The 21,381-nt window shown below is 33.3% G+C and overlaps 3 protein-coding genes across 3 annotated transcripts; 1 reads left to right on the top strand and 2 right to left on the bottom strand.

Moving 5' to 3' along the window:
* Window positions 1–1,829: 1,829 nt before the first annotated feature.
* LOC118051097 (large ribosomal subunit protein eL39) lies at window positions 1,830–2,520 on the bottom strand. The gene is made up of 3 exons (XM_035061641.2): window positions 2,372–2,520; window positions 2,193–2,296; window positions 1,830–2,083 (listed from the first exon to the last, which is right to left on the bottom strand). The coding sequence occupies exons 1-3, from the start codon at window positions 2,372–2,374 to the stop codon at window positions 2,035–2,037; spliced, it is 156 nt and encodes a 51-aa protein (XP_034917532.1). The 5' UTR covers window positions 2,375–2,520; the 3' UTR covers window positions 1,830–2,034.
* A 2,066-nt stretch (window positions 2,521–4,586) lies between these two features.
* On the bottom strand, window positions 4,587–7,943 carry LOC118051289 (homogentisate phytyltransferase 1, chloroplastic). Its single transcript, XM_073406375.1, has 13 exons — window positions 7,874–7,943; window positions 7,745–7,799; window positions 6,966–7,266; window positions 6,755–6,838; window positions 6,599–6,673; window positions 6,312–6,395; window positions 6,112–6,201; window positions 5,890–5,991; window positions 5,638–5,733; window positions 5,336–5,407; window positions 5,132–5,227; window positions 4,932–5,036; window positions 4,587–4,848 (listed from the first exon to the last, which is right to left on the bottom strand). Exons 1-13 carry the CDS (start codon window positions 7,941–7,943, stop codon window positions 4,807–4,809), a joined length of 1,272 nt encoding a protein of 423 aa, XP_073262476.1. The 3' UTR covers window positions 4,587–4,806.
* A 7,521-nt stretch (window positions 7,944–15,464) lies between these two features.
* On the top strand, window positions 15,465–16,731 carry LOC118051099 (protein PPLZ02). Its single transcript, XM_035061642.2, has 2 exons — window positions 15,465–15,801; window positions 15,899–16,731. Exons 1-2 carry the CDS (start codon window positions 15,719–15,721, stop codon window positions 16,398–16,400), a joined length of 585 nt encoding a protein of 194 aa, XP_034917533.1. The 5' UTR covers window positions 15,465–15,718; the 3' UTR covers window positions 16,401–16,731.
* Window positions 16,732–21,381: the final 4,650 nt, after the last annotated feature.

Below are 21,381 nucleotides of genomic sequence, written 5' to 3'. Positions count from 1 at the left end.
TTTTTTTGTTCTCGACCTATAAGTTTTTCATCCTAATCAAGTCCTTTCAATTTAATTATTTAAAAAAACATTTTTTTGGGATCCACCTGTGATCGAGCACTTTATCCATATAGAATCCCCAGTAGAGTTTTAAATCTACGGTGGAAGCAGGTGTTGGACATCCACCAGTGCTGAAATATGATCATTTTATTTGGTCTTAATGTTAGGCCAAAAGAAAATAATCTCTTATTTTTAATGTGTTTAATAGTATAGTAATGATTACTTTTTAAATCATTTTTTATGTTAAAATATATATTAATGATATTTTTTTATTTTTTAAAAATTATTTTTGATATCAGTACATTAAAACGATTTAAAAAATACAAATCATATTAAATTTTAATAAATAAATTTTTTTTTTTTAAATTTTTAAAACATGATTTCAACCACATTTCAAAACGCTATTTCATGAAAACGCTATTTCATGAAAGATTATTTTCTTGTGACCTAACATTAAGACCAAATAAAATGATAAAAATAGGAGAAACGAACTTAAACGCGACCCTACCACAGGAGAGATACGGTAGCAATTATAGATTGTTGAAAAAAAGTTGTGGTTAATCTTTCTGCCCTCGTGACTGGTGGGGAGCTCGTTTACTTCAGAAAGCCATTTGTCAGCAGATTAGTGGCTGGGGTTTACTAAATGGACCTTATTAGGCCCATGGGCCCACTCAATTAATGTTTGGACACTGACGAATGTACTACCCTCTGGTCTCTTTCCACATGTTCAGCGGCTTCAGTTAATCTTACAGTACACCAACGAACCGGCTAGCCGATCATACTTACTTCAATAAACATATAAGAGGGGCAATTGCGGTTCAAGTTATTGTTTTTTAAAATACATATTAAAATAATATTTTTTATTTTTAAAAAATTATTTTTATTTTTAAAAAATTATTTTTATCATTAATACATCTAAAAATACAAAAAAATATATAGTAATTTAAAACAAAAATATAAAAAAAATTCTAATTTTTTTTTAAAATACTTTTAAAACACAAAAACAAACATAAATATATAACGTCTTATCCGTAATGTCAGGCTAGTAAAATAAATGGCAAGAACACACCATCACATAAACGAAGAACATAAAACGACAGGAATCCTGGGTTTAATCCTGAGCAAAACCCATTCCTTAACAAGACTCGGCACTATATGGAGATGAATCTTGCCATCTAAAAATAGAGTAAGATGAAAAAAGAACCCTCAATTTGGAGATGGGCAAAATGATCATTAACAAGACTCAGCACTATGTGCAATCCCTCAAATACAATGAGAAGATTTTAAATTCATGATCATGAAAAAAAGAAGCTATATCATACTTGAATTATCTTCAAGACTCCATTATTAAGGGGATTGCGTTTATAGAAGATTGATCACTTACTATGATCGGAATCAGAAAATTGTAAAAGAGATTTTGTTTAAAAATCAAATGAAATGAAAAGACCATGATTTTAGAAATGAAAATCAAGCTGGAAGTAAGACATGAAAACATTTTATGAAAGAAATCAAGCTGAAAAAATCAACAAAAGATTCTATTTTAAGCATGTAAACATTGAATAAAAACATAAAATTAATTTCAAATCGATCTAATAAAACAGCTATTAATTAGACTAACTACTGCATCCAACCAATTAAACAAAGCCAAGCCACTCAAACTAGCTTCTACCATAGTTGGTACGCAGAAGAAAACTACTATAACTTAGATAATAAATCTTAGAAAACAGCAATGACAAAGCACCCTAATGATAACCAGATCATAAAAAACAGCAAATCAAACACAATCAAAATGCATACCAGAAACTTGCGGGTTTCATCAAATTGAGAATTAATCAAAAGTCAAAACTTCAAACATAGCAAGATTTCTCAAGTGGGACTCTCATGAGTTCCTTACAAAGCAATATCAACTACAATTCTCTCCTCAATGACTTCTCCAACTAATTAAAACCCAAAAAACTCTAATAAAAATCCAATATTCCAAGTACCCAAAACACCTCAGAATCCAAGCTTAGTCCTTCTCCAGTGCCTGCGCTTGGCGTTGTACCTAAAGAAAACACAAAAAACCCCACATTCAATAACTTCAAAACCTTCTTACTTTGTTTCATTTCCTTTTCTTTTCTTCAAAACAAACAGCCAAAGAAAAAAAAAAGCACCTGATAGTGTTGTCTGTTCTCATGCGAATCCAATGAGGGATAGGCCGGTTTTGCCTCATCTTCTTTGCTAGCTTCTTCTTGATCCTAAATGTCTTGTGTGACGGCTACACAAATAGAAACATCACATGTCAATAATCAACAAAAGAGTTTCGATTCAATCAAGACAGGAAGAGGGTTACCATTTTTGCTTGCTTCTGATCTGCTTCTGCTGCTGCTTGGTCTTGTCAGCGAAAACACTGACAGGAGAAACCCTAGAACTTAGAAGTCTTGATATTAGGGTTTTTTATACATGGATTTATTGACGGTTGTGGGTTACCCAGTGGTGAAGGATAGACATTTTTTAAGCGTTTGGGCCTTGGATGTTTAAGTGGGTGCCAAAAGTCTGATAATTGGGCCGAGCCCATTCATTGTTTAGAAAAATGGCATAGGCAATATATATATATGAAAACAACACTGAACACACTTTGTTTCATAGCAATTTTGATAAAAAATGAAAAAGAAAAGAAAATTTTCGGAGAATTAATAATATTCGGTTCCAATTAAAGCTCTAATTATATTTTTGGTATTTTTCATTAATTTATTTTTTAAAAATAAGAAAAAACCATCTCAAATTTTGAATTGGAAAATAACATCAAAGATATAAATATCCAAGTAAAACAATATAAACACATAAATTTAAACATACAATTTAATTAGCAACCATATTAAAAGAAAAAAATAGAAAAATAAATAAAAAATTTAACAAATTGGATGAAATATAATGCTATCAGTTTTTAGTTTTATACTCAACGTTATAACCAAAAAAATAAAAAAAAAATTAAAATCAAACTAGAAACCTAAAAAATCTACTCAAATTCGGTTTGAAAAAATCAAATTAAAAAAAAAAAAACAAAATGAAATAAAATTGAAATCTTAGATGTTATTGAAACTTTTAAAAGACAAAGCACCAAAGAAAAGGAATAACATTTTTTTGTCTATAAAATGAAAAAGGTAAGAACAATGGTTGTTTTTCTAAGCTTTGTGCCAAACAGAGACACCTGTTCTTTTAAAAAAGAACTTTGATATTTTATTTTTTAAAAAAGTTTAACAAGCAACACATCACCTGTTTTGATAAATCATATATCATTTATTAGAGTATTTTTGATCATCTTTGCAAATTAAAAATTTAGGGTCTAATTTTTTTTTTAAAAAAAACTTATTTTAGACTTGTTTTCACCTTAGAACACATAAAAAACATTATATAAACCTCAATAAAAACATTTTTAACCCTAAATCAATTTATAAATCTAAATTAAACGTAATCAAAATAAAATTCATGGGTCCCATTTATTATTTTAACATGTTTAAAGGAAAAAACAACATTTATTGAACTAACTTCTTAACACCAAATTTGTTATTTTAATGTTTGAACTATGATTGGTTAAATGTTCACTGTTTTCTTTTATTATTTTCAGCAACTTTCTCTCTCCCACCACATCAATATGTAGGGATTGAAACGTGATAAAAACAAAACTTTGGACTAAAACACAAAAATCCTAAACAATAAGAGCTAAATGTATACTTTGAAACTTAGGGATGGAATTGAAGTTTTCAAAGCCTTGTGATAAAACAACTCTATTTTTTTTTTTTAAAAAAAAATTTCCATCCTTTTTCAATCTTCCGTTCAACAATAACCTAAAATACTATTTTGTGATATAGATCTTTAGTTTAGCGTCATGTAATATTCTATGATATGTAGGATTGGCAGGAGCAGGAGCATGGTTCTTTAGTTTAATGTTAAAATATTCTGTGACATGCGGGGTAAGCAGGAGCATGCAAATTAAAATAGATCCCAACACATAAACCAGCATATCTTACCAGGATTAAATTCAAAAAATAAAGTTTAGTAACTAAAACACAAACAAAAAATAAATTCAAGGATCAAATAAATTTCATCAGAACTCTTTTTTTCCCAGATACAATCGTGTTTAGACAGTTTTTTTGATGAAAAAAAAAAAAAATCTTTTCATATAAAAAACACATTATTATAAAAAATAATTTGACCCAGTATACTTTCCATATAAATTAAGTAAAAAATTGCCTATGAGCATTCACCAAACTTTTTTTTATATAAAATTTTAAACTTGGATAAATACTATTTATTGATTGAGATAGAAACCTACATTATAGCTGCAACATTTTGGTGTATTTGACATTGTATTTTGGAAATGTTTTTTAAAAAAATTAAAAAAAAATTTCATTTTAAATTAATATTTTTTTATATTTTTATATTATGCTAATATCAAAAATAAAAAAATATTATTTTAATATATTTTAAAAATAAAAAATATTTTAAAAAACAATCACCATCAATACAACGAGCATGAATTTTAACAAAAGATAAACTCCCATCACAGAATATTTTTTCCCATAAAAACACATAATTCGGACAAGCCAACCATAATTTATCTCATGATTCGTATTGATTTTTCTGTTTTGAACTGAAACTAAATCGTAGCATTGCCTACACAGGCATGCTTAAATGCTCATCTTCTCTTCCTGTCCTTCATCGTCATCATCAAATCACTAGATAATTTTATCTTGTACAAAGAGAAATTCAGACCGAGTCTTCTGATCAGCGAACAAACGGAACGAGGAAGTACTCAGCATAGAATAACTGTAATAACATAGGAATAACCAATGAATCGGTTAAACATGTTTCATGTAATTAAGATAGAAATTCTATATGATTTGACTTGCCTTCCAGATGAACATGTAGAAGGAAGTTATGGAATCTTTGCTGGTGAGATCGACCGATCGTGCTCGAAGCCACAGAACGAAAGCTAGAGTACAATGGCCTAATATCTGAATCAAAACCAGTTTTAGCAAGCAAAAAAGATTGTAGAAGACTAGATAAACAGGAATGTTTGCTTGCAGGGATCATATTATATGATACATACTGTGATGAACTTGCTTGGTAGGATTGTAGACGAAGCTCCTACAACCACAGCAGCTCCATATGCTATTAGCAGCATGTTAACACAGAGCCAGAAGACCTGGAAAGATGAGCAAAATATGTGAGAACTTATCCTTCTACTCCATCTTGCAGGAAGCAAACAAAGCATAGAAATGTTACAATATTAAGTGATTATTAGTTTGCTTACTCTTTCTTGCCCTAAGCTGACACTGAAGGATTGAATGCCATAATCTCGGTCGCCATCAACGTCAGGTATATCCTATTGAGATGCTAGAAAGACATTAATTAGGAATCATCATGATTATAGGTTCATTTCTTGAACATCTTTAGGCATCTACAGTAGCCACATGGCCTCAATTATGGCTGAGCCGGCTCAATTCAGGCTGCAAATCGGATTTAACTTTGATGTTTACGTACTTTGGTACTGTTGTATTTAAAATAAAGTACTAATTAATTGCCTTACAAGGTCCATTATGGCTGTGGATTTACCTTGAATAGGGCAATGACAGCAGAAAAGAAGCACATGAAAGCAGTTGCAAACACCAATGATCTCGTCACAACTGTTGTTTTGCCAAGAACAAATTTCTGCAAAGTACGATCGATTTGGTCGAGTCAATCAGGGAAACAAGAAGAAATCCTGAGTGATAGACTTGTCATACAAAACAATAGACTTTCAAATCTTGATCATAGACTGAGGTATCCGTGGCTCAGTGATCTACAAGCTCAAGAATTTCTGTTTACCTGCATGTGTACATAGAAAGCGAGTTGAACGACAATAGCCCTCACGATCATGATGCAAGTTGCAGCAAGAAATGCTTGCTTCTTCCATCTGAGAAAAGGAAGCTACAAAGAAACAGAGATTTTCAGCATGTCATGCTATAATCCTTCCAAGTCTTCCAGATCATCTAGATAGTAGCAGAAGATTACAAAACTGTTGATATGTAAGGTGCGTAAGGAACTTACTTCTATAGAATACACACTCCCGAGCACACAACTTATGAGTAGGGCAGAAAGTAGTAGTGGGGATTGAAACATGATTCCCATCGCAAAACTCTGATAAATGAAATCAAACAATCAACATAGGAGGCAAATTAATCAGCAGACTGACATGCAAATCCTTCATTCTTCTCTGCTGCTGTGTCTTAACAAGTAATCCTACTTACTGCCAACAAAGATGCCGAAACAATTGCGATACCAGTTCCCATTGAGAAATCGCCAGAAGCAAGTGGGAGATAAGGTTTGTTTACCTGAGAACATAAAAGCAGTAAGAAATGAAGCCAAGAACACAGCATTGGCAGGCAGCGAGGGAAACGTTAATTGAAACAACTGTACCTCATCAAGAAGAAACCCATGCCGTAACCAAAATTAATTCATATACCATGCATTTAGTAGAAGATAAATTGCTGCAGAGATCATACAAACCGATAATTTAAGCCATGTGAATACATACCTTGTCTATTTCAACATCAAATAATTGATTCAACCCCACCACGTAAATGTTCATCAACACCGATGGCACCAATGCCTGGGTTGTCAAAAGAATTCTTTAGTAATGGAGCTAAAATCCCATCAGAGGCAATTATTGGTCTTCTTGTCCGAAACTTACCTTCAGCAACCCCATAAAAAATGTGGGAGACAGTTCAGATATTGTTTCTACTGGTAGAAGAGAAACTGATGTTATCCCTATAAGCTGCAACAAAAAAAGGAAGAGAAAAAAGAAAAGAAAAGAGAAAACTTAAATTAGCCCAGGTTTACCGACTTCTTTCTATCAGAAACATTGATTTTATGTCAAGAAAGTGTAAAAACATGAGACTCACAGTGCCAATCACAGTATGAGGACGAGAAAACTGATAGAACGAATGTAACAGGTGGAATACAGTGTCCTTAAAACTCGAGGAAACATTGTCGTTCTCAGGGTTTGTCGAAATTCTATCCTGTAAAGTGACAAGAACACTGTGCTCTCTGTATCCTATGCAAGTTCTGCCAGGCACAGTTTTTGTGCTGGCTGAAGATGACAATCTTGAGGGAAAAACAATGGTTTTCTTGCATTGGCTTCTCTTCGGTGCACAATGTGCTTGGTTCACCGGCACTGTAACTGGGGTGACACTACCTGAAAATCTTTGATGAAAGACTGTTGAAAATATTGAATTGAAATAATTTCTTAACAGTTGAAGCAAGATCATTGGGATTTAGGAAGATTACAAGTGATTCTAACTGGAAACTTCAACTTGTTGAAAACAAAGGAACAAATCCATATCTCCTTTTCTTTCTTGATTTTTTACATGGGCAACACTAACCTCGACGTCAAACGAATTAAAAGGACTTATTTACTAGTTTTTACAAGTGAATTCCACATAGATTCAACTATATATACTGTGTCCATTGAATTTTTTTTCCAAACTCGTAAATTTATATTATGTGCACATATAATTTTGGTTTTTTTTTAAAACATTATATGATTCGATTGATAAGAACATTGAAAAAATATTTTTTAAAACAATGTCTCTAATAAATCTAAACAAATATACTCAGTAAGCAGGATCATATGGTATTTCTCAACGAGTAACTTTGCAAAGAAAAACCTCTATAAGAGTACCTTCGGTTACCACTTCTCTGTGCTTCCAAAAACGTTACATTTCTCACCAACCCATCTGCCAAAGGCCAAGAAAGTTCTTACACAGTCGAAACATTTGATCAGAAATTCATGAAGAAATTTGACACATACCTTGATGATGATGATGATGATGATGATTTGCTGTGGCACCAAAGCATGAAAATGCACACAAACTCACCATTGCACGCTCTATCTTTTTTTCCCTGTCAAATGAACACGAAAATCAAGTGACCTAGTTGACAGGCCACTCACTATATATACTGCGACGTTTTGCAAAAGCCTCCGTTGAATTCTTGAATTCTGCTTCGGCCAATCAAGCCCTGTATTTATGACTGTTGTGCTGTGTAGACGACAAACAACAGTAGAAAAAATTAGCTTTGATATTAAAGGAAATTTAGGGGGACATTAACATCCATTTCCTTTTTTCTCTCATCGTTTCCTTTTTCTGATTTATCAAACAAATTTACAGTCCAATTTATTCATGCAGTAAAGACAAGTTCATGCATGTCACTTGGCCGTACGAATTAGATGCGTGTTGTGTCTATCTGCATGATACTTCCATGTGTCCTAGGATCGTGTCTGGTTAGTGTTATGGTTAGAACAGAAATGTAATTAATTAAAAAGATAATGATGAGAAGATAAAAATAATATATTTTTAAATATTTTTCGAGTGAGTTTCTACCGTTTCAGAGCAAGGAAAAAGGAGTTACGAGTACTCTGTATCCTCTCTGTTTCCATCTTGTACAATTAGTAGTATTATCATCTCATAGGAACATGAACAGCATTTTCATGTTTTTCTATTTTTTTTTAAAAAAAAACATTAGCATGTTTCTTCACAATTTTAATACAACCTTGTAGTAAAAATATTTCAATAATGTTTTTGATGATGTTAATAGATGGAATGACTAGAGGGTATGTGTTTGTTTAAAAATATATTAAAATAATATATTTTTATTTTTAAAATTTATTTTTGATATTCATATAAAAGATTCAAAAATATATATAACAAATTAATTTAAAATAATTTCTTTTTTAATTTACTAAAACTCCAATTCAAGCACAGCACAAACAGGGCCTTTCCGTGCTTTCTGCATCCATCACCCATAACCCTAAGGATGCTATGTGAAACTGGAAGGGGGAGTGGGGGACGGTGGTGGTTGCCCAACGAATCTTGAGATGGGCCCAAACAGGGCCTTATTAATGGATCTTACTGACCAAATCCAGAGCCCAAACTAAGCTTGAGATGGGCCAGTCACAAAATGTTAAAACATGCTACAGGCTCCCTGAGCTTGTCTGGCCCAACATAGAATTACTATTTTCTGTTGAGCCCAATTTCTATCTTTTATACCACAGCCCACTTTATGTCTCTTCCTAAAAATGTGCACTAAAAAACCCCAAAAACAATTTTCTTTTATCCAAGCATTTCCTTATTGGGTCGAGAAGTGGGCTATGTCTGAGGCCTTCGAACACTATAATTGGTCCAGTAACTTTTGAATTGGGCCGTGCCTATTTTTAAATAGATCAGACTCGGGGGCTATGATATTCAGATTTTCCCACCTTACCAGCAATCCCAAGCATGATACTGCGAGGGGGTTTAATGGCTGTTAAAATTAGGGCAAGGAGATTCCAACCTTAAGCTCGAGTTATAAGTTAACTTTAATAAAAATATATATTTTAATTTTTTTAAGTTAAAATAATACTATTTTAAGATTTTTTTTTTCAATAGCGATTTAGAACGAGTCAATCAATCTGGTCATGGCAACCTGCCAAGCGTCATTGGACCAAATTTAATAATAATATGTGATTTATAACATGCTTTAAGTTGTTTTTATTATCTTTAAATTGGACATGGCAATGAAAAATCATTTTCTTCGTGGAATCTTTCATCTGGAAACTTCGTCCGAGAAATCATGAATTTCATGGAAGTTGCGAACTCACTGGCATATCCCAAATACAAGAAAAAAAAAAAAAGAATAATGTATCCATTAAATAAATATATATTAACAAGTCACGCCATGGAATGTGAAGAATTGATTTTGAAAGCATTATCTACCTCGTCAGACGACGCGGATTTGAAAGAAAAATAACATTAATTTCTACTGAAAAAACTTTCTTCGCACATGGCCTGAAAATGACTCTTGCAATTGTCTGCCTGATAGCTTTGCAGCACTTATAAATTTAATAAAGGTTAATTAATGTTTAAGCTTACCAGGCATGTGTGCGACTAATTCCCTATGCCATTAATGGATCATTACATCATTGATTTAACAAGGCATTATAATTTTCAATAAACCATACTTGAAGTCGCGTAAAGCAAGGATAAAGACTATGGTTCCCATTCCTAAGATTATAGATTTATAGCGTGTTTGGAACGCGGCGCAAACCGTGTTCTTTTAAAATTTTAATTTTTTATTTAAAATTAATATTTTTTTATATTTTTAGATCGTTTTGATGTGTTAATGCTAAAAATTATTTTTAAAAATAAAAAAAATGTTATTGTGATATATTTCTAAATAAAAAATATTATGAATCGTAACTGCTACTATATTTCCAAACACATTCTTAGATGTAGAGAAATCTAGAACTTTTTTTATATATATTTTTATAAAATTTGTATAATAGTTTGGATAATAAAAAAAACATATCAACTATTTATATAAAAATTATAAAAACCGACCCGTATAAGAAACATAAACTAAATTAAAAACAAATAATTAAAATAAAAATACATAGAAAAATAAATTTCAGGAGATCCAACGATGCAGTAATCAAATAAATAATATCTTATAGAAAAATAGCATTAGAAATCTCATGGTAAAATTTAAGCTTGGTTTAATAATTATCGCATCTTCCATTATCACTATTTTAAATTAAGTTATCTGTTTAGACATCATTTAAACCCTTTTTTATTTACCAATTTAATCCATAAAATCCCAAAGATAATTGTTTCACATCACAAAACAAACACATCATATAAAATCTTCATACAAATACGTACGATCTAGCAGCTAATCTTAATTTTCATGATCAATCAATCAATCATTTCATATTCTAATTTTAGTAAGATTTGTTTATATAAATTAATTAATTTTGGAAATCTCTTCTTCCTGTGAATCCTACCGGGTAATATTCTCTTCCTCTTGTTATTTATTATTTATTATTATTATTAATTCAGGATGCTTCAAGCCAATCTAAAACGCGAGACAGAGCAGTGATCATGCACAATTATTTTTTTTGTTTTTAATTAATATGGGTGTCCAGGCCAGCTTGCGTGTACCACGACTAATCCCACGACCCACTAAACATCCTGCAAGCCCAGTAAGCAGGTAAGACACCGCGGGGGTGACAGACATATCACACAAGAATGACCCAATAGAAACAGGAAGGAAACAAACTCTCCAACTCCCATCCTACTGGAACTCGAACTGAAGTTCGAAGGAAGGATAGTTGCCCAAACAATCACTGAGCCAACAACATGTTGGTGATCATGTACAATTATTGGAAATGGAGGTGGACGCATCCTCTTCATGGCATGCTAATGATGAGCTTGTGGTGGTGTTGGCTGCCATTGCCAGCTAAATTCAAAGGAACAGGCTGTGCAAATCCCATGAACTGCGCGGGAAACACCATTTCTATCACATCCCTTGAATCAACATCACTCCCTTTCTTGTTTAGCCACAAAAACGCGTCAAGACTAACAATAAAATCTTGTTTGGGTGGTTGATTAACTTCTTTTCCTTGACTAATTCCCTCAAGAACTTGGAAAATGAAAGGGAATAACAGGATGATAGATGTCCCACTCGTTTATCTGCAACTAAATTTGTTTTTTCTGTAAGTTTTGCGTGTTTTTAAGATTAAAAATTAATCCCGGGTCCAAGGTGGATCTTTGAACAGAACTAAACCCATAATTAGTGCATCATCTCCAAAGATTGTGTTTGGGATCTTAGGTTGGTGGTGTTCTTCTTTTTTATTGCTCCAAGTCTTTTTCTACCACAATTCTTCAAATAATTTTTAGTGGCTAATAAAGTTGTGGATCATTTGTATTTAAAGTATTGTTAAATATTAAAAAAATATAATAAATTTTTCCTTCGAACATATTAATTAAAACCATAAAAAAAACACATAAAACCCACCAATTTCATGATTTTTTTTTTAAATAATTTTTTTTAAAAAAAATTAACACAATATATACCCAACAAGCACTACATTTTAACGATATGCTGAGATTTATAAGTTGGTCCCACTTTAAAATCATGATCTAACAACTCATGAGAAATCTTGCAGTTTTTTCTTATGAGCATGCAAGAACATAATATTTTTCTTTGAGCATAATATTTTTCTCGTGAATATATCGATTTGGTGTGGATATATATAGCATACTTAATTAAGGCTTGACGTATAAATGTCGAGCCAAGAAAACCTTCATTAACATAAAATTATTTTTAATTGAATTGTTATTTTTATTTGATATCTTGCTTTACGTGAAGAATAACAATGGGAATTAATTTGGCAATTATATATATATATATATATATATATATATATATATATATATTGCTGAAAGCTACGGCCAGCAATATTGGATTAGTGGTGTTATAATACATGTTACATGAAAATGAATAAAATAAAACAAGACAAAATATATCACATCATATGTAAAATCTTAGTTGAGAAGAAGCATAGAAAACAAGATGAAGCAGATGCTTTGTGATCATGGTTTGATGATAATTAAGGAGAAAACCCATTTATCCTTTTATATATATATATATATATATATATGAACACCATGTCCTTATCCCAAACACAATTCTCAGAAGTTCCCTTGTCTGTTCGATGAATTGTGTGTAAGTACGCATGTGATCTTCCACAGAAGGCAAGAAAAAATAGGCAGCAATGACATCGACGGGACCTGTAATGGCCAAGAAAACCATGGGAGGTTTTAAACACAAAAAATGGGGATTCATATTTAGGTCTCAGCTGCTGCCATCATCAGCCATGCTGTGCTCTGGGTCCCATAACCCTAACGCGTTAATTTTGTGGGGTCTGACATCTTAGCTCATATCTTTCTTGTTCCTGACCTCTGTTTGATGCAAGTCTTTGATTTAGCTGTAACCCAAGATTGATTGAGACAACTTCTAATCTTTAAGTCTAATCCCATCCCATCCCTGCATCCTGCATGCTTCTGGTTTTTCGACGACCTTTTTTAATGTTAAAAAAAACTCGAAAAAGGTCTAACGGTAATTATTATAATTGTTGATTAACCTAAGATTAGTGTGTGAAAAAAGGTGCTAATTGTACAAGCGGATGTCAAAGTTTTTGCCCTTAGAACACGTTTTAGAGTTTACTGTCTCGTTCTCTCCATTTCAATATCTATCCACAACTTAGCATAGTGTGAAATAATTTTTTAACTTCAAGATTTCCATGTCTTGTCTTTGTTAATATTTGCTGCGCCACCGTTTGAATTAAAATGATTCTTTTTCACATGACATCTTGGAGTTATAAGTTTAAATTTTATTATTTTTATTTTAATTAAAAAAAATTAAACAACATGTATAAATTTAAAATTTAAAATTTTTTTATTTAAAAAGGTGTAATGAAAGCAATATAAAAACTATTAATGTAACTTCATTTAATAACTCAAATGTTTGAGTTAAAACAGTTTTTTTGACAGTTTCAAAACATAAAAGATAAAAAAAAATAAAAAATATATGACATGTTTTTTATTTTAAAAATATAAAAATTTACTTTAAAATTATTGTACGGATATATTTATCTTATATTTTTGTCTTTATCTTTTTTTATTAAATACATTTCTTTATCTTTTATATTAATTTGTTTTTTCTTTGTCTTGATAATACACGCTAATCAAACACAACCTAAAAATCATTTTAAAAAATCCATGTCAACTTTATGAATAGTAACCTCACTAAATATTGTTTTTAAAGATAGTTTTTAAGAATAATTTAGTTTCTTGGTATTGATGAAATTAAAATACTGTTAACCGTGGGAAAATCTATGTATTAGATCATCTATAACCGGGCATTCGACAGTAGCAAGAGCAGCGAAAACTCCACCTGATCTATACGCTAGGGCAAAAGTCTTCTGCAATAAATTATTTGCATACAAGAGATCCTGGTCCCATGTCGCCCAGACACCACAACCCTGAAGTTATGAACACCTAGTTACCACTGCAAGGTGCCACACCACTCTGCCATGAAAGTCAGGAGAAATTAAATAAGTTCAACGATGAAGATATGAATGCTTGCTTGTAATACCATGGCAAGTACCGCGCTCATGGAAACAGCTCCTGACACAGAAGCAAACAGTCAAGAATGGCGACTGCAGACAGAGATTGGGACTGCTTCTATATTATAATGAACACAGAGCATAACTAAATATAATATAACGCAAGGGTGTTTCGAACAGTTTTAAACACTGCTGAAGCACTCACAGACCACATTGTGGACCATTTTGTTTTGTTTTTTCACTTTCTTCTCTTAATTTGTTCTTTCGATGGTGTTCTTCAGCTGCAAAATTAGCACCTGTTTGCATTAATTTTGTCCCAAATCCATGTACACTGTTTGTCTTCTGTGCCCTCTGTGGCACATGCTAATGTTCCCGGATAACAAATACCGCCGGTTGAAACTTGGAAGGGCTGTGTCCTCCACCGCAGAACAATCACCCTACACACTTATAGCTTACTGATTTAGTTTAGAATCCTTCTCTCTTTTGTGTGAAAAGTATTTTATTTAATCTTTTTAGCTTCTCTGAGTGCATGTTGATTCGATTATATAGTGAATAAGATTTGATCAAATGATTTGGGTTTTTAGGGCAATCATTATGGTCTAAGAATCTTTAATAGTTGTGTCTCAACTTAGGATTGACCCAATTATGTCTGTACCAAATTCTTGCCTGAACCCTCTTAACCTGTGGACCGTTTACTGTGTGTGTGAAAAAGATCTGTGCATCTTACTACAACACAGTAATAAACTCCCATTTTCTGGTGATCAAGAGATGGGTAAATTTGTGGTCCCAAAATCCGTAGTGGTGAGCAGATTAATCTAATTTTCCACAATATCTGTAAAAACCAACTAAATAGATGCTTTTCAAACGTGTTGAATAATTTCTTCTGGATTTTTTCTTAAAAACATTTGATTGTAGTTCCATTTTGGGTTTTAAGAACCAACCATAATAACGAACTTAAAAAAAAAAAAACAAACCACATCCAGCCAAGAAAAACCCCATTGTAATTATGAATTAGAGTTTCATTAAATCAAAACCCATTAACTCAAATATAAGACCGAACCAATTGGTTTGGTTTTTTTATTCGGTTCAATTGAGATTTTTATTCAAACCAGACCATTTAAACCGGTATTCAACCTCGTTTTATATATATGTGTGAACTCTAGGTTAAAAAAAGTTTTAATTTTCATGGTCACGGAGCAAGAGGAGAGATCTGGTGGAGTCATCATCTGTGCTAGGCTAACATAACACTCACATGCATGAAGTGACAAAGCATATCGACAAAGACTATGACCTTGGATTTTCTGGAAGGGAGAGGAGATCGCCATGGCAACAGTTGAATATTCTGATTTTTTTTTTGTTCTTTTTCTCACGAAACAAAAGTTGTAGTGCTAACCAGTCATGTGAATTGAATTTGGACGTCAGTTTGAAACATCAGTTCACCAAAATATATATTCAATTATCCTTCATCACTTGTTGCAACCAGCAAAGATAAAGAAAAAGAATAGAAAGACCTAAACCCACAAATGTGGACCCACTTCCCTAAATTGGTTGCCAGACCAGCTTTCCCTATATCTTTCAGGCAAACCCACCTACAAAAACCCCTCTCCCCCACCCTTTCCTTGGCATCACAATCTTGCTTTCCAACGCCCCTCTTTCTCTCAGGCATTTTCACAAACACTTTCTTAAAGAAACGTTTTCTTTTTAACTAATATGGCCAGACCGCAACAGCGATATCGAGGGGTTCGACAAAGGCATTGGGGATCATGGGTGTCTGAGATTCGCCACCCTCTATTGTAAGAACACAACAACAACGTGACCCATTAACGTTTCGGATAATACACTCTTGAGTTCTAACGAAACGTTTCGCTTCTTTTATTTTATTTTGTGCAGGAAGACTAGAATTTGGCTAGGCACATTTGAAACTGCAGAGGATGCAGCAAGAGCCTATGATGAAGCTGCAAGGCTTATGTGTGGACCAAGGGCAAGGACCAACTTCCCTTATAACCCAAATGCATCGCAGTCAGCTTCGTCGAAACTTCTTTCAGCAACTTTGACAGCAAAGTTGCATAGGTGCTATATGGCCTCATTGCAAGTGACTAAACAAGCATCACTTCAAGAACAAAAACAACAGCAACAAAAGGCACCAACTTCACTTGTCAACACCCCCGCCAATAGCATTGTCATTAAGAGTGAGGAACTTGATGCTTTGCTGCCAGATAAAAGTCCATTGCAAGTTCAAGAGGCAGAGGCAAACTGGGTGTACAAGAAAGTTCAAGTTGACAACAACCAGCAGTTCATCAAGCCTCTTGAAGATCACCACATTGAGCAAATGATTGAAGAATTGCTTGATTATGGGTCTATTGAGTTATGTTCTGGGGTGGCAACTCAGTAACCTGCAAGCCCAAGGGGCCACGCCACAAACACCCTGATTAATCTAGTCGTCCTCTGCCAAAGAATGGCATTGACTAGCTAATTTTAACCAATTTTTATAGCTTCTTCAAGTGTTTAGTCTTTTACACCCTCTAAGCTCCTTAGAAGTGTCCCCCTAGGGACTCCATTTGATGATGCTTAATTAGTAGTAGTGTACAGTAGATCATGCCATAATGTTTGATGCTGTCGTATGCATTATGTCTTCGGTGGAAGATTTGTAGGAATCTTGCTGCTGCTTCTTGAAGGATTCCAAATCTTCATTTATAATGCAAATGGAACAATTTTAGAAACAAGGACTCCTCTCTCTGATCTTCCAGGCTTCTTGCATTCAATTGCTATGTCACTTTTATTGGGGTTCGAATAAAAAGCAGCCTCTGAAACTTGGAAGCACAATATGACATTTCGGCATATGTATGCTGTATTCAATTTGCAGTATTTTCAAAGAACCTGGAAATTCGTACCGTTACCGTTCAGTTAGAAAGAATAGCGATCTTGTGAAAGGTCGCCCACATGGTCAGTTTTCACTTGCTTATTTAGTGTGACATTTTGTTGGGAATATCCATTACATTAGTAGAAAATTATTCATGTGGACCAAAATCTATCAGTCTGATTCGATGTTTGGTGCAGTAAACCCTAATCTTACTAATTATTAGGGCAATAGATCCGAATAATGTGTTTGGTTTGGTCTAATTTGTCGGGATTCCAAGAGGATAAACTACACTAGCTGGGGTTAATAATACAAGTTGCTCACCAGAATGGCAGCACAAACCTGACCTCAATGATACTGTAGGTATCCTGAATGGGTGGCTAAATTTGTCAAAATGAACACTGTAGTGTTGAAAGGAACTTGTTTGGAAAAGAGGATCTCGAAAAGAAACAATTTTTTTTTAGTGGAAAAGGAGGGCCTGCAGGGCACTTTCCTTGAAAGTTAAGGTGAAAGAACTAGATGTGAGAGGCATTGCATGTTGTGCAACTTTTGAGTTACAAAACTGTGTTGTACTATTAGTCACTTGGTAAAAATGCATAAATTATTTCATCTTGCAAGATTTTATTCAACAGAACAAAACTGAAGTCACTGGTAGAGTCTCTGCAAAGCAAGGTAACGAAGCAATTTAGTTTACAATGAAGGTTGAAACACAGAGACTGAGTTTCTTTACTGTCAGAAAGATGTGAGACCAACTTTCAATGGAGGTTGAAAAAATTGAAATCTTTTTGAATTGTGAGGTTTAAAGGCTCTTTTGCTCAGGCTTATAAGACAGGATTCCAGTTGGGATTGCTGCATCATCTCCTGAAGAAAATTGTGACACTGAATGTGATTGAGTGGGTGTTTTAATTATTTTGTTCAGGCCCATCTTTCTCTCCTTTTCTATATCATGCCACACACAAAAACAAAATCTACAAAAGTGGTACAAAATATTTGTAGAGCCATATCTTTCACTCATGCCATGCTTGCTAGTGTTCTAAAATGAGGTTTCAGTTCCCTGAATTAAGAGGTTAATTAACATTGGATGGTAAACAAATGGGGTGATTAGAAACATTTGATTAACCATGTGTGCTTGCTCAATTTCTTTCTATAATGGAGTGATTATTGATGTAACCACTCCTTTTGCCTGTCTTTGCCATTTCCAATTTAACCTCCAGTTATAGTGGTTTTCCTCATAAAGGAATGCTTTTTACAGCACTTAAGTTGAGAGCGATATGAGATTTACCAGCACTTGACTTGAAAGTGATATGAAGATTTTCATTTCTGGGCATGGATCTCTTTTAGATGAAAAAAAAAGTGGCTAGGTGAAACACATGCCTAACAATGGTTAGCTTTTTTTGGCCACCCTAACTATTTCTGCAGAGCAATGGTTAGCTTTTTTTTGCAACTGGAGCTTCATAAATGGCCTTTTAGGGATTATCCCATTTTTCCAACTTCAAAGAAATGGTTAATCCATTCGTCTAATATGAAAACATATTTTTTTAATTAAAAAGTACTAATTTTTAAAAAGTAGCTATACCACATTACCAAATATCCGAAGAAACATGTAGTTTTTCTAATCAAAGTTGATTAATAATTTATATTATTATTGTTATCTCTTCAAGAGTACAGATTCTTGCATCAATATAGAAGTTTAGTTTGATTCTCTCTTTAAGTAGTGTGTGTGTTTAACTTGTAATTGAACAGTTAGGATCATAAATTCTACTACATCCAGATTATAAAATATATCTGCTTTTGGGTGCTGGTGTCCGGTCTTTGTCATTGAAAACTTCATGATTGTTTACCTGTTTGGAAATTGATTTTGCTCCCCGCAACCATAAAAAATTAAAGTTGTTTAGTCTCATTATTTTGTTTTCTAACTTTTGATTCAGCAAAGGTGATTAAATCATGGCATGTTAGTGAGTTTACCATCATTAAAAGTTTGAACTTTGTGACCTTAAAGGGACACTTGATATTTCACCTGACCAACCATTTTCCTTTTTGTCAAGAAACAAAAATGCAAGATAACCAAACACAAGAACAAGAGTGGCCAATTAGATCTTAACAGACAGTGGATTTTAAAGGAAATTTCATTAAAGCTTTCAAATTTACTAGTGAGATAAGTGAATTGATCTTTGATTGATAATGAATCTGGCATGTTTTAGCTCTTTATATATAAAATAATTATCATTGTTTCTGGTGATATGTCATTCAGACCATGCATGCTCTTCAAGACAAGAACCTTTGACTAAAAAAGCTTGGTAAATGACTCACTAATAATTGACAGAAAATTACCAGATTTAGTTCCATGATGTTTACTCTTGAACGCTCATCTTTTGCCACAAATATTTTTTTTTCCAGGTTTTCTGTTGTGCATCAAATGAAAGCAGCGCGGCTGTCCATGAAAACTAGAAACCCTAGATTTTGGTGACATTATCTGTAAATTTCTGCATACTTCACAGCCAAGTTAGTGGTTTTAAGATGCATAATCTAAAGGTGCTGGCCAAATCAGTGGTCAAGTGATCACAGGGTAAAACGAGGGCTCAAGGGTCATATCAGGTCAAACAATTACTGTAACCTCAAGAAACTCAAAGATTTTTTTGGAAGAAAATGTGGATCTGAGTTTGCCAACTCTAGGTGGTGAAGCATTATCATTCAATCTAAGCACGAACATTATCACATCCTTTGTAAAGGGGTCATATATTGCTTGAATTGCAGAGACCTCAGTGAAAAAGAGGGAGATAAACTTATGGGACATGGGAGTCAAAGGTGGGATCTTTCTGATCATAAAAGTAGTCAAAACCAATCATGGTGTATACAAACAGAATCTCATGTGGAAATGCTGGAGAACAGACAATGATATGGCCTTAATTCTTCTTTTTTTTTTCCCACAAAACCAAAGGGTACTACTATATACCTATATGTTGCTCTCTTGTCTTTGCAACTAGGTGTTTTTATCATTTCTTTTAGATGCCTTGGATCAAGCGAGTCATGCGAAACTCCAAAAGGCAAAAAACTTTGTTTGTGAGTGAAAGAAAAGAAAAAGTTTGGTGACCTACTCCCTGAAAAGCCAAAATACTTTCAATTACACAGCTCTTTAATTAGTTGAGTGGATGCGTGTAGAAAAGACCTCAACAGGACTATTTCTATCACATTAGGTTCATGGCACTGCTACATGGCATGTCTCATACTTCCAAATTCTCCTCCTCCCCCATCCCTCCACAGGGATCAACATGTGCATGTTAACATCCACATGGTCCTAAAAGACAAACGAGGAATGGGACACATGTGTGCCTGTAAAATGCACATGAACACATCCTCATTCATGGCTTCTTTCCTTGCCGATCAAGTGTAGCAGTCCCATCTTAATCAGAGACATAAATTATGCAGCTACAGATCTTGAATCCTCACAACAACGTGGAGCTTACCAGTTTATCTTTGCTGAGATGGGTAGGCCAGTGATGTTTGATATAATGTATATAGATGAAATGTATCTGTACTAAAGCAAAAAACATTAACAGGGGACGCCTGAAGTGAAACTATATTAACTTTTATCTGTTTCTTTAATAATTCTTCTCCTACCAAATATGTTTTTGTTGCTTTATATACCATCTTTGTTTTATTTTAAAAACATTAACCTTGCACAATTCTATAAAAAAAAAATAGTGCATAACAGGTTAAGTTTGTTTGGAAGTTTAATAAGATTGTTTTTTAAAGTATTTTTTTAGTTGAAAATATATTAGAATATTACTTTTTTTATATTTTAAATCAGCATATTAAAATGATTTAAAAATATATAAAAAATAAAATTTAAATAAAATTCAAAGATATTAGTGAACCTCATTTTATGGCAAGTTCGATTATCATTTTGTGTCAAGAGTCCTAAAAGATTTATGTTAGTGAATTCAAGATAAGCAGGGCTCGTATGAGTATTTTACGGAGGAAAAGTGGAAGCCTGGGAAGGCTTATGAATCCTCTACTAGCAGACCTTGATTTGAGATTTGTGGTAATATTTATATGGGCCTCATAGATTCAGGGCCCGTAGCTACACTCCATGGACATAGCTCAGACAGCGGGCCTAAGCCATTCAAGTTACTTCGGTCCTCACAACGGAACACATTAAAGACCGTGGTAATTGGGTTGGGCCTAGCCCAGAGCCCAATTGAGAGAGGAAACATCGGCTAGGCCTTGCAGCCACTGACCATGCTTGGGCTCTAAAATCCATTTAGCATGCTGGGAACAGATTTCTTAATCACAAGCGTAAACTAAAAAAAGCTTTTAAGCCCACGACTGATGGATAATAATAGACTGGACTCTTTTTTTTTTTTTTTTTAATTTGACATGAACATGTATTCCTGGATCGACTTCTTTGAAAGTAAATTTCTTTTTCAAAAATCTTAAAAAATGCATCTTTTATGATAATTTGATGACTTTAGATGGATTAAGGGCTGATGTCAAAAAATTCAAAATAAAACATAAA

The sequence above is a fragment of the Populus alba genome, chromosome 18 (genome assembly GCF_005239225.2).
Source record: "Populus alba chromosome 18, ASM523922v2, whole genome shotgun sequence".
NCBI classification, from domain to species: domain Eukaryota; kingdom Viridiplantae; phylum Streptophyta; class Magnoliopsida; order Malpighiales; family Salicaceae; genus Populus; species Populus alba.
The sequence above is the reverse complement of the archived record's forward strand: the minus strand, read 5'-3'. Positions and strand labels throughout refer to the sequence as shown.

Bases quoted from the DNA above. Each gene is read 5' to 3' on its own strand.
- LOC118051289 (XM_073406375.1), bottom strand. From the start codon at position 7,943: ATGGTGAGTTTGTGTGCATTTTCATGCTTTGGTGCCACAGCAAATCAT. The intron at 6,202-6,311 runs GTAAGTAGGATT...TTCATTTATCAG, and splicing joins TTTCGGCATCTTTGTTGGCA to AGTTTTGCGATGGGAATCAT. The intron at 5,408-5,637 runs GTAAATCCACAG...GCATCTCAATAG, and splicing joins CTGTCATTGCCCTATTCAAG to GATATACCTGACGTTGATGG.
- LOC118051099 (XM_035061642.2), top strand. From the start codon at position 15,719: ATGGCCAGACCGCAACAGCGATATCGAGGGGTTCGACAAAGGCATTGG. The intron at 15,802-15,898 runs GTAAGAACACAA...TATTTTGTGCAG, and splicing joins GAGATTCGCCACCCTCTATT to GAAGACTAGAATTTGGCTAG.
- LOC118051097 (XM_035061641.2), bottom strand. The intron at 2,084-2,192 runs GTGCTTTTTTTT...TGTTTTCTTTAG, and splicing joins AGAACAGACAACACTATCAG to GTACAACGCCAAGCGCAGGC.